This window comes from Mesoplodon bidens (genome assembly GCF_964165515.1).
Source record: "Mesoplodon bidens genome assembly, chromosome: 7".
Classification (NCBI taxonomy): Eukaryota; Metazoa; Chordata; class Mammalia; order Artiodactyla; family Ziphiidae; genus Mesoplodon; species Mesoplodon bidens.
Window position 1 is genome coordinate 59,707,584 of NC_138164.1, and position 12,855 is coordinate 59,720,438.

The 12,855-nt window shown below is 37.4% G+C and overlaps 1 protein-coding gene across 3 annotated transcripts in view; it reads right to left on the reverse strand.

The window, feature by feature from the left end:
* The window catches only part of FCHSD2 (FCH and double SH3 domains 2), a 299,906-nt gene that overhangs the window by 69,891 nt on the left and 217,160 nt on the right, over nt 1-12,855 (reverse strand). For 2 of the 3 annotated variants that reach the window (XM_081240865.1, XM_081240864.1), the window contains exon 10: nt 2,909-3,004. In XM_081240865.1, coding sequence (XP_081096991.1) covers nt 2,909-3,004 — 96 coding nt within the window. Of the gene's footprint in view, nt 1-1,588; nt 1,661-2,908; nt 3,005-12,855 lie in introns of all 3 variants that reach the window. The other variant, XM_081240866.1, reaches the window with a different exon arrangement.

The following is a 12,855-nucleotide window of genomic DNA, read 5'->3' on the forward strand; positions in this document are numbered from 1 at the left end:
GCAACTCAAGAGTATTGAAAACATATTCATACAAAGACTTGTACACAAATGTTAATATCGGCATTATTGATAATAGCCAAAAGTGGGTAACAACCTAAATGTCTATCACTGATGAACAGATAAACAAAATGTGGTATATTCATAACACTATTCAGTAATTAAAAAGGTACAAACTATTGATACATTCTTAGACATAGATGAACCTCAAAAATATGCTAAGTGAAAGAAGCAAGACATAAGAGACCACATATTGTATGATTCAATTTATACGAAATTTCTAGAAAACGGAAACCTATAGAGAAAGAAAATAATTAGAGGTTTCCTGGGCAGGGGATGGGAATAGGGATTAACAGTAAACGGGCGTGAGGGATCTTACTGGGGTCATGAAAATGTTCTAAAACTTACTTGTGGTGATGGTTGTACAATTTGGTCAATTTACTAAAAATCAGTGAATAATATACTTGAAATGGGTGAATTATATGATATGTAAATATGTCTCAAAAAAATTGTAAAAAAATTATACTACATCAGGATGCATTAACTGTACCCATCAATGGACAGCAGGAGCACTCTATCATATACAGCACTTGCTTCATTATATTTTACTTATTTGTGTACATGTCAGTGAGCTCATCTAGTCCAGGCTCTTAACATGTAATAGTTATCCTCAGCCTCTCTCTGAACGATCAGCACTCAGATGCAGTAGGGACTCAGTGTCTGTTGAATTAAAATATGCTCCAAAATAGGATAGGAACAATAGCAATTTCAGAAATACGACAGAAGATAGCGGCAATTAGTGCTTCCTATATGCCCTGCATTTACCCAGCAGGAGGAGTAAGTTAATGGGGCACTGACTGGCACTCTCCGTGACAGGCTTTTCCAAGAGGAAACCAGAAAAGCAAGTAAACAATGGTTCCATTCTCATATTAAAGAACAGTACTAGTCCATACTGAGTCCAAACAATTATTTGGGATTTTATTCTTTGTGAGCAGTAAGAATACTTAATCTACAACAAAACAAAAAGTACATACAACAAATTTTACAGGTAAAAACATTTTCAAAATGATTATTCTAAAGACTTTTTCAGTGGTTGACAATCTGGGATGATTTTTATAAATGTGTGAGCATTTATCTTTTTCCATTAAGAAAAAATTAACGGCTCCCCAAGTGCTGAACATTTCTTCTTAGAAAACAGAGTAGCATGTGGAAAGAACATTAAACTGCAATCAAGACATTAATGTGTCATTAATTCACTGTATGACTCTGGACAAGTCTCTTTTCCTTTCTAGGCTTCAGTTTCCTCTTTAATAAAGGTAAGTTAGCTCTAAGGTTCTTTCCAGCACTCCTGTTGAGGAAAACTAAGGTGCTTCAGACAAGATGACAAATGAGAAGCTCAATCTTTTCACTATAAAGAGGAAAAGAAATCCCTAATTTATAAGGGAAAAATGGAAAGCCCCAGCTTATGCATTCAGTAGCCCCTTACACATATATTTATAACTTTCATTCCAATATACCAGGTCCCACCCTTCATCAGCATGCAAACACACACACCCCATCCCTCCCACCCTTGACCCACACCCCCATATACCTCAGCTATGGTCATTCTCAGAGCACTGACAGGGGAGAGCTCAATATCCACCAGCTGGGCAGCTTTTAAACTCTGCCCAGTACAGATTGCACAAGGACAGAAAACAGCATAGAGTTAGAATTTTAAGGCAAACAGGGACACACAGCTAAGAACATTTAGCACAGTGTTCAGAAACAATGAAGGATTTAAGGTTGTCATTGGGCTTTGGATGAGTGAGATGAGAGTCACTATTATTCTGATTTTCTTGAGGAAAATGGGCAAAGATAAAATCATCTCAAATTAGTCGCAATTTTAAGTCAAGCTTGGCAAACTTGTCCATACCCTGTATCCTCAGGACAATGTCTCCGAGTCATTAAGCAAAAGCTGATCGATAAAAAAAGGCGCTACTATAAAGGGCAAGGGTTAATAATCTAGAGGGAAATGCTGATTTCCTACATTTCTTTATATAGCCACTAACAGGGCTACTTAAAGTTTAGTAGGAAAAGTAATGAAGATATCTCCAGCAAAGGTTTCTATTAAACTGATACCATTAAACTCTGATATCATAAACTCCCCTGGTTTTGATTCTAGGTTTACCAACAGACTTTACCAATACAACTTGACTTCCCTCTTGGCTTGCCTGCATTGAGAGAATGTGCTAGATATGCCAACATGTGCTTTCTCAACTTGTAGAAGTTAAATATCTTTTTAAAAATGTTATTAAATTAGTATTCTGGTTCTTTTTCTTTAATTAAAAAATGGCTATCATCTTTCATATATTAAACTCAAGGATAAAAACGTATGATTAATGATTGTTTTTTAAACACTGCCAATTTGGCATTTGTGTTAATACTTTAACATTCTAAGAAATCTGAAAGGAATTATAAAGGGTCTATAATTTTTAATAAAACCAGTAAAAATATTTGTATGCATATATTCATTATTCTATTTATTAATTCTATTCTGGTTAAAACTTAACCACTGGTTTCTTTGGAAGGGTATGCATGTGAAGAATTTCATGAATAGAAAGTATGTAATTTACATTTGAATTGAAAAAAATTTATTGAGTATTTTTTTCTTTTTCCCTCAGTTCAGTTTTCAGATTTCCAGTAACTTGTTTTATGATTTAACCCTATTAAGCAGAAAGTTGTTAGCATAAAGATACTGGGCGTGTTAGTCACATTTTAGAAAGAAGAAATGTCACAGTTTCTCTGCATGCTCACAGTTTTGTTATAATATTGAGATACACTCAGTTTTTGTCTGTCTATTCCAAGGATAGTAGTTATTTAAGAACAAACATAGCTTAAAGACAAATGAAATGAAAATCTGGAATTCCCTTACAGTATCACTGTCACAAGGCTGGAACTGGAAGGGCTGGGGTTTGTGAAATACAGCATTCTCGTGTAAAAACAGCTGAAGATTATAGTCTCGTACCACCTAAAGAGAAAATAAAATATCTTTAAGTCTTTAATAAGGTTAAAATGTTCAATAATTGTGTTTTAAAGTTTAAGCTTTATTCTGCTGTTTTCCAAAAATGAGCAATCATCCAGTACTACGTGGTCAAAAAGAAATTACAATTTTTTTTTTCATTTTAGATAATAGTTGTTATCATTGTGCCCCATTTTCTCAAGAATCTAAGTATGTGTACTAGTTTAGAAACTAGCCCAGATTTGAGGACTAGAAAATATGCACTATTTTAAGACTGCAAAAAGATGGCTATTACACAAAATGTTATTCTTTTGAACACAGGGGTGGGGTGGGGAGTGGGGGGTGGGTGTGGCTGTGTGTGTGTGGGGGGGTCGGGGGTGTGTGGGGGTGCAAATAGGGAAGCACATTAGCTTGTCAGGTCTCTCCCAGTTCTAAAGTTTTGTAGGCCTCTTAAAGTTTGCTTTATGGAGATTGCCATCTACTAGGAAACTGCCAAATAACCTTATACATAACACAAAATAGTATTTTTCTAGTACTTCTTGCCACCTTTTTAAGGAGGTTGTATTCTAATTACCATCTTAAAGCATACCAAGAAGACAGACTAGAAAGGAATTTATAGAGAAGGGGAATTCTAATACACATAAAGTATCAAAACAAATAGCACAGAAAGACAGTCATCTAAAAAGAATTCATTGTATTATATACTCTGGGAAAGAGTGGAGATCAGCAACATGTGATTGTGCAGAAACCCATTTTCTATTTTGCTACACTGCTTACCCTTGACTCTTCTTTCATTTGTAGTATATTACAGCTCATTAGCACCTCTGCCAGAGGATGGACAGAAGAAGGAAGAAAAGTTTAAAGCAGCTCTGTGGCTATACTTTAGCAGTCCTGGGAAAAGAATTCATTCAGGAGATGGAGAAAGTAGGAGGTATATTGTGCATTTTATTTACCAGCACAGCCCAATTCTCTACTGCTCCTCTGCACCCCCCACCCCCATGCAACAACCATTTACTGAGAGAGCTTACCAGGCCTAATGTTAAATGCAGCAGAGCGGGGGAATACACAGAGGAATAAATATGAATAAACAAAGTTAACATCTTCAAGGAATTTATAATCTAGAAACTGGGAGAACTAAACAGATTACACAATTAAAATACCCTATGAAAGTATGTAGAATGTACTAGGAGAGCACAAAAGATGGTGCTATTTAATCCAGACTGAAGGGGTGGGATGGAGGACGGAGTGGTTGAAAAAATGTGGTCATGGAAGGCTGGCTGAATAAACATATTCCCAAAGGGAAATGTGTTTTTTTTCTTTTCCTGGATTCCAGTTTTAAGCTAGAGTAGCTGTGAAAGCTCTTTTTTTTTTCTTTTTAAATTTATTTATTTATTTATTGGTTGGTTGGTTGGTTGGTTGGTTGGTTGTGTTGGTTCTTCGTTGCTGCACGCAGGATTTCTCTAGTTGTGGAGAGTGGAGTCTACTCTTCGTTGCAGTGTGTGGGCTTCTCATTGAGGTAGTTTCTCTTGTTGCAGAGCATGGGCTCTAGGCCCGTGGGCTTCAGTAGCTGCAGCACGCGGGCTCTAGGGTGCGTGGGCTTCAGTAGTTGTAGCTTAGTTGCTCCACAGCATGTGGGATCTTCCAGAACCAGGGATCGAACACAGGACTGTGCCACCAGGGAAGTCCCCTGTGAAAGCTCTTGACACAGCCCTGAGACACAGCCTCACTAGTCACCATGCAGAAAAAAGCGAAGAGGATCATCCTTCTAGTTGCTAAACCTATCCTCTCAAGCCCCACAAACCAAACTTCCTTTTCTTTCTTTCTTTCCTCTTTTTCTTTCTTTCAAGGGGGAAGTATCAACCTTTTTAAATTTTTAATTTTTTGTTACGGAACATTTCAAAGTAGAGAGAACAGAATAATGTATCCCCATGTACCTACCACCCAACTTCCAAAAACACAAATTCTTGTTTCATCTATAAACATACCTGCTCCTCCCCCACCCCAATTATATTGAAGCACGCCCTAGACATATCATTTCATCTATAAATATTTCAGTGTAATGTCTAAAAGACAAAGACTTTAAAATATATATCCATATTAAAATTTACAAAAAATATTATAAAACAACCAGTAAGTGTTCAAATTTCTGTTCCATATTTTAAAAAGTTTTACAAATCTGGATCACAATAAGGTTCCCACAGTGCAAATGGATGATGTTGCTTAGGTTTGTTTTCATATATAGGTTTCTTCCTCCATCTCCCTTACCCCCACCCCCCTGCAATTTGTTTGTTGAAGAAACTGAGTTTTTGTTTTGTAGAGTTTCCCACAGTCTGAGTTTTGTTGACTCCATCCTCGCAGTATTCTGTTTCTTGTGTGTTCTGTAAGTTGGTGCTTCTTTGCATTTAGGTTTTTGTTTTATTTTTATTTTTTGACAAGGTGGTGTTTACTTCTATGAAGAGGCTTGCCTCTGACTTGCCTCTTTTTGATATTAACAGTTGTAGTGGGCTGAATGAATGGTGGCCCCCCAAAAGAGATGTCCATGTCCTAATCCCTGGAACTTGTGAATGTTACCTCATTTGGAAAAAGGCCCTTTGCAGATGTAATTGTTAAGGATTTTGAGATTAGGAAGTCATTCTGGATTCTGTGGTTGGGCCCTTAATCTAATGATAAGTGATGTCATTATAAAAGGCAAACAGAAGAAAACACAGACAGAAGAGGAGCCAATGAGACCAGAGGCAGAGATTGGAGTAATGTGACCACAAACCAAAAAATGTCTGAAGCCATGAGAAGCTGGAAGAGGTAAGAAACGAATTATCCTCTGAAGCCTTTGGAGGGAGTGCAGCCTTGCTGACACTTTCATTTCTGACTTCTGGCCTCCAGAACTCAGAGGGAATAAATTTCGGTCATTTTACGCCATCCAGTTTATGGTAATTTGTACAGCAGCCGTAGGAAACTAATAGAACAGACCTATGATGATAAATGCCTAAACATATTAGGGGTTACAAAAACTAGAGATTTTTCTATTTTTTCTATCACTTTTTCAAGGAATTCTATCATTCCTTTTTCATTTATTAGCTGGAATACTTCCATAAGAAAAACTTTCCAAGTCAATTATTTAGTTACCTTGAGGTACATTTTGTATAAGGCAGGATAAACACTTCCTCTTCCCTTTATTATCTAGTTTTCAAATTGAGCTGTTTCCCTAGCAACCTCCAAAGAATGACCAATTATAGCTTTAATAAATTATTATTATGAAGTCATGGATTTAAAAATATTTGATGTGTTTTAATCTACTGCTGTTATTATCATTATTGATGCTAAAATTATCCCATCTTTGGCTAGCAAGATCACATCCTGAGTCCCTTTGAGATGGGACTAGTAGTTTTTGATAGTTTTGACAGTTTCCTTGCTTTCCATTATAACAAATTATTTAACATTTACCTTAAATATTTCATGTCCCAGATCTAGAATCAGTGCTATTTTCCCAAGAAGCACTGTTTTTATTTATTTACTTTTATTATTATTTTTTTTAAGTGAGTAGGAGAAAGTACAGAGAAAACAAGATCTGTACACTAGAGGTACTGGGTTAGTTACTGGTCTTCTCTCTCAAACAATTCATTTTGAAAGGAAGTTGCAAAGAGATCCTGTGCACCTCCCAATGTCGGCATCTTGCATAAATATAGTAAATATCAAAACCAGGAAATCGACACTGGTACAAAGCATAAAGCTTATTTAGATTTCACCAGTTATATATGCACTCATTCTGGGGTGGTGTATGTGTAGAGGTCTATACAATTTTATCATATATATAACTTCATGTAACCACTATCACAATACTTAACTGAACCATCACCATATGACTCCCTCGTGCTACTCCATAATAGCTCCCTCTACTTTCCTCATCCCTAATTCCTGGCAATTGCTAATCTGTTCTCTATTTCTATAAATATGTTATTTCACAAATGTTACATAATGGAATCATGCACCATGTATCTTTTCTTTTTTGGCCATGCGGCATGGCATGAGGGATCTTAGTTCCCTGACCAGGGACTGAACCCGTGCCCCCTGCAGTGGAAGCACGGAGTCTTAACCACTGGACCACCAGGGAAGTCCCACCATATATCTTTTTGAGATTTCCATTTTCACTCAGCATAATTTCCTATAAGTTCATCCAATTTGTTGCATGTATCAACAGTTCACTCCTTTTTATTGCTGAGTAGTATTCCATAGTATGGAAGTACCACCATGTGTTTGATCCCTCACTCACTGAAGGTCATTTAAGCAGTTTCCAGTTTTTGGCTATTATGAATAAAGCTACTCTACATTTGTGTCCAAGTTCCTGTGTGAAAATAAATTTTCATTTTCTCTGGGATATATGCCCAATCTCTCTCTCTGTAAAGCTGTTACTGAAGTATAACTGACATACAATAAACTGTACATATTTAAAGTGTATACTTTGATAAGTCTTAACATACCTATACACCTGTAAAAATATCACCATAATCAAGATAATGAACTTATCCTTCACTCTCAAAAGTTTCCTCATCCCCTTTGCAATCTTTCCTTCCAGTCCCTTCCTGCTCCCCTCTGTCATTCCTTGTGACAACTGAGGTCAGGCCTTAAATCTCATTACTGATGTATCCTTCAGCAACTAGCACACTGACCCTGTCTAAAGTAGCATTCAATAAACAGTTGTTAAAGAACACCTCTGTATCCATCACTGAGATTAAATAAAACATTACTATTACTGTTGAAATCTATATACCCTCTCCTTATTGCTTCCCACCTTCCTTCGAAAGGAGTGTTCCTCAACCTTTTTTTTTTTTTTTAATGTTTTTTAAGTGTTATCACTCCCACTCCCCAATCCAGGGACCGTTTTAAGACATTTTGTCCCTAATCTCCCTCTTTGATTAAATTTTAATACCACAAATACACTGTATATATGTTCATGTACTGTGGACTGCTGTAATATCTAAGATTTTTTTGCAAACCACCCCTCAAAATCCGGAAGCAATTTTTACTCCCTTGGGGAATATCTGCCCCTCTGCAAATGCATGCTGCTCTAGATGTAACCACTCTACTGAATTTTACCAAGCTCTTCTTTTTTTTTTTTTCCTTTTAATAGTGTTACTACATATGATGTATCTCAAAATGATACTGTTTTCTTGGATATTTTTGAACACTGCATAAATGGCATCTTAGTGTGTGTATTCTTTTGCAAGTTGCTTTTTTTAAAAATTGAAGTATAGCTAATTTACAATGTTGTGTTAATTTCAAGTGTAAAGCAAAGTGATTTAGCCATACACACACACACACAAACACACACAAACACACACATATTCTTTTTCAGATTCTTTTCCATTATAGGTTACTACAAATACTGAGTATAGTTCCCTGTGCTATACTGTAGGTCCTTGTGCAATTTGCTTTTTGCTCAATATTACATTTATGAATCTCATCCATATTAATGCATGTGCCTACAGAGCTTCCATTTTTATTGTTATCTTGTATTCCATTATTCATCTTACTGTCAGTGGACAGCTGGGTTATTTCTAGCTTTTCTAGTCTTATAAAGGAAGTTGCTATGAACATTCTTTCAAAAGTCTCCTGGTACCCATGTGCCAGAGTTTCTCTAGGTTATATTCCGAGCAGTAGAATTGCTGGGTCATAAACTAAGTGCATCTTTTTTTTTTTTTTTTTTTGCGGTACGCAGGCCTCTCACTGTTGTGGCCTCTCCCGTTGCAGAGCACAGGCTCTGGACGCGCAGGCCCAGCGGCCATGGCTCACGGGCCCAGCCGCTCCGCGGCATATGGGATCCTCCCGGACCGGGGCACGAACCCGTATCCCCTGCATCAGCAGGAGGACTCTCAACCACTGCGCCACCAGGGAGGCCCTAAGTGCATCTTTAAATTGACTAGATAATGTCAAATGTTTTTAAAGGGTATCAATCTGTACCCTTCAGGGCAGTGTAAGAGTTTCGGTTAATCCATATTCTCACCAACAGTCATTCCTGTCTGTTTTTGTCAATCTCATAAGTATAGAATAGAATCTCATGGTGATTTGAATTTCCATTTCTTTGATTAATAGTGAGTATAAGCGTCTGTATTAGTTTCCTAGGGCTGCCATAACAAAGTGTCACAGATGAGGTGGCTTAAACAATATAAACTTGTTTCCTCACAGTTCTGGAGGCTAGAAGTCCAAGATCAAGGTGTTGGCAGGGTTGGTTTCTTCTGAGGGCCTCTTTCCTTGGCTTGTAGATGGTCATCTCTTCCTGGTGTCTTCATATGGTCTTCCCTCTGTGCCTGTTTGTGTTCTAACCTCCTCTTATAAGAACACCAGTCATGCTAGATTAGAGCTTGTCCATATGACCTCATTTTACCTTAATAACCTCTTTAAAGGCCCTATATCCAAAAACAGTAACAGTCTGAGGAAGCAGAGGTTAGGACTTCAACATATGAATTTTAGGGGGACACAACATAGGCCATAAAAACATCTTTTATTTATTTAATTTTGGCTGTGTTGGGTCTTCGTTTCTGTGCGTGGGCTTTCTCTAGTTGCGGCTAGCAGGGGCCACTCTTCATCGCGGTATGCGGGCCTCTCACTGTCACGGCCTCTCTTGTTGCAGAGCACAAGCTCCAGACGCGCAGGCTCAGTAGTTGTGGCCCACGGGCCTAGTTGCTCCGTGGCATGTGGGATCTTCCCAGACCAGGGCTCGAACCCGTGTCCCCTGCATTGGCAGGCAGATTCTCAACCACTGAGCCACCAGGAAAGCCCATAAAAACATCTTTTAATATGGTAATAGCTATTTGTTTTTTATTCTGTGGGACAAATGTTGTATGATGTATCAGTACTTCATTTCTTATTATGAACAAATAATATTCCACTGTATGGATATACTGTATTTTATTTATCTAATCATCAGTTGATCGACATTTAGGGTGTTTACAATTACTGGCTATTATGAATAACACTGCCGTGAACATTTCTGTACAAATTTTTGTTTAAACACTTTTTTTAAAATAAATAAATTTATTTATTTATTTTTGGCTGTGTTGGGCTTCGTTGCTGTGTACAAGCTTTCTTTAGTTGTGGTGAGTGGGGGCTACTCTTTGTTGCAGTGCGTGGGCTTCTCATTGTCGTAGCTTCTCGTTGTGGAGCACGGGCTCTAGGTGCGCAGGCTTCAGTAGTTGTGGCACGTGGGCTCAGTAGCTGTGGCTTGCGGGCTCTAGAGCTCAGGCTCAGTAGTTGTACCACACGGGCTTAGTTGCTCCGTGGCATGTGGGATCTTCCCAGGCCAGGGCTCGAACCCATGTCTCTTGCATTGGCAGGCAGATTCTTAACCACTGCGCCACCAGGGAAGCCCTAAACACTTTTTTTCAATTCTCTTAAAGTGGAAGTGCCGAGTCATATGGTAACTGTGTCTTTTTTTTTTTTTTTTGGCGGTACGTGGGCCTCTCACTGTTGTGGCCTCTCCCGTTGCAGAGCACAGGCTCCGGACATGCAGGCTCAGCGGCCATGGCTCACGGGCCCAGCCGCTCCGCGACATGTGGGTTCCTCCCAGATCGGGGCACGAACCCGTGTCCCATGCATTTGTCTTACTTTTTGAGGAACTACCGAACTGTCTTCCACAGTGGCTGCACCATTTTATATTCCTACAAACACTGTACGAGGGTTCTAATTTCTCCACATCCTTGCCAACACTTGCTATTGTGTGTGTTTGTTTTTAAACACTAAAGCTATCCTACTAGGTGGGAAGTGGTATTTCATTGTGGTTTTGATTTGCATTTCTCTGATGACTAACAGTGCTGAGGATCTTTTCATGTGTACATTTTCATTGGAAAAATGCCTATTCAAGTCCTTTGTCCATTTTTAAATTGGGTCATTTGTCTTTTATGTGTTGAGTTGTAAAAGTTATTTATATATTCTGATTATTAAATTCCTATCAGACACATGATTTATAAATATTTTCTCCCATTCTATGGACTGTCTTTTTCACATTCTTGATAATGTTCTTTGATGCACAAAAACTTTTAATTTGATGAAGTTCAGTTATCTATCTTTTCTTTTATTGCTTGAGCGTTCATGTTAAATCTAAGAATACATTGGCAAATCCAATAAAGATTTACCTCTGTTCTCTTCTATAATTTTATAGTTTTAGGTTGTTGACCCATTTTGAGTTAATTTTTATATATGGAGTGAGGAAGGGGCTTAACTTTATTCTTTTGCATGTGGTTATCCTGTTGTTTTGGCACCTCTTATTAGAGACTATTCTTTCTCTATCAAATGGCCTTGACAACCTTGTTGAAATCAATTAGCCACAGATGTCTGAGTTTATTTCTGGACTCTCAATTCTTGCTGGTCTACATGTCTATCCTTATACTACTACCATACTATCTTGATTAGTTGCTTCGGGGAATACTGAAATATATATATTTTAAAATATTTATTTATTATTTATTTATTTTTAGGCTGAGCCAGGTCTTAGTTGCAGCACACGGCATCTTCATTGCAGCATGCATGAGGGATCCAGCTCCCCAATCAAGGATGGAACCCGGGCCCCCTACATTGGGAGCACGGAATCTTACCCACTGGACCACCAGGGAAGTCCCTGGGGAATATTGAAATATTAGTGCTATGAAATCTTCCAATCCATAAACATTTATTATTTCCATTTATTTAGGTCTTCTTTAATTTCAGCAATGTTTTGTAGTTTTCAATGTATAAGTTTTTCACGTTTTGGATAAATTTACTTCTAAGTAGTTATTCTTCAAATGGTACTGTAGTTAGAATTATTTTCTTAATTTTCTTTCAGTTCGTTCATTGATGGAGTATTATGGAAACACAACTGATTTTTGTGTTTTGATTTTGTATTTGCAACTTTTGCTGAATTCATTTACTAGCTGTAGGACTTTTGTGGAATCTATAGGATTTTCTATAATCATGTCATGTGCAAATATAGACAATTTTACTTCTTTCTTTCTGATTTGGTGCCTCTTATTTCTATTTCTTGCCTAATTGCTCTGACCAGTACTTCCAGTACAATGGTGAATATTAGTGGTGAAAAGTGGGCATCCTTGTGTTGTTCCTGATCTTAGGTGGGGAAAGCTTTCAGTCTTTCACCATTGAGTGTGATATGTGATGCAGGTTTTTAAAAAATGCCCTTTACCATGTTCAGGAAGTTCCCTTCTATTCCTAATCTGCTGAGCATTTTTATAATAAAAGAGTGTTGAATTCTGTCAAATGCTTTTCCTGTGTCCTTTGAGATGATCATGTGATTTTTCCCCTTCATTTTATTAAGTTTACTTTTTTGGTAAGTCTTCAAGGTATTAAGAATGACAGTACTAGACAGTTTAATTTCCAAAGAAATATAGAATAACATTGTTATTTTTGAATTGTTAAAAGACCTACATTATTAATTGGTAGGAATTCCCTTATGCAGACAGAAAGCAAGCACACATAAACAAACTGTAAGGCCAGTAGAACTACTTTTAGAATTAACTATGCCAGAGAAAATATCTCTGACAATATCTGCTTCAGTTACATGTAGAAAGCATTTCATAAAATATTAATTAGAAAAGCAAGCTTCATAAATAATTAAAATTAAAAGTTCCTAGGGCCAGCTGTTTCCCTTTAGGGGAGAAAAGATATAGAGGGCACTGTAAAATTTACAATGTGTCACTATGGATTACCTCCAAAATATCTTTGAGAACATGTACAGTTAAAATTTAGATATGTGGAAAAAAATGAATTCCGCCCCCCCGCAAAAAAGACAAGCTAGTAATGGTGTAGAATAAAAATCAAAAGAGTTTCAAACTTCTTTTTAGGTTATTAGATCACTAGGTTGCTTTTAGCAGTATAAC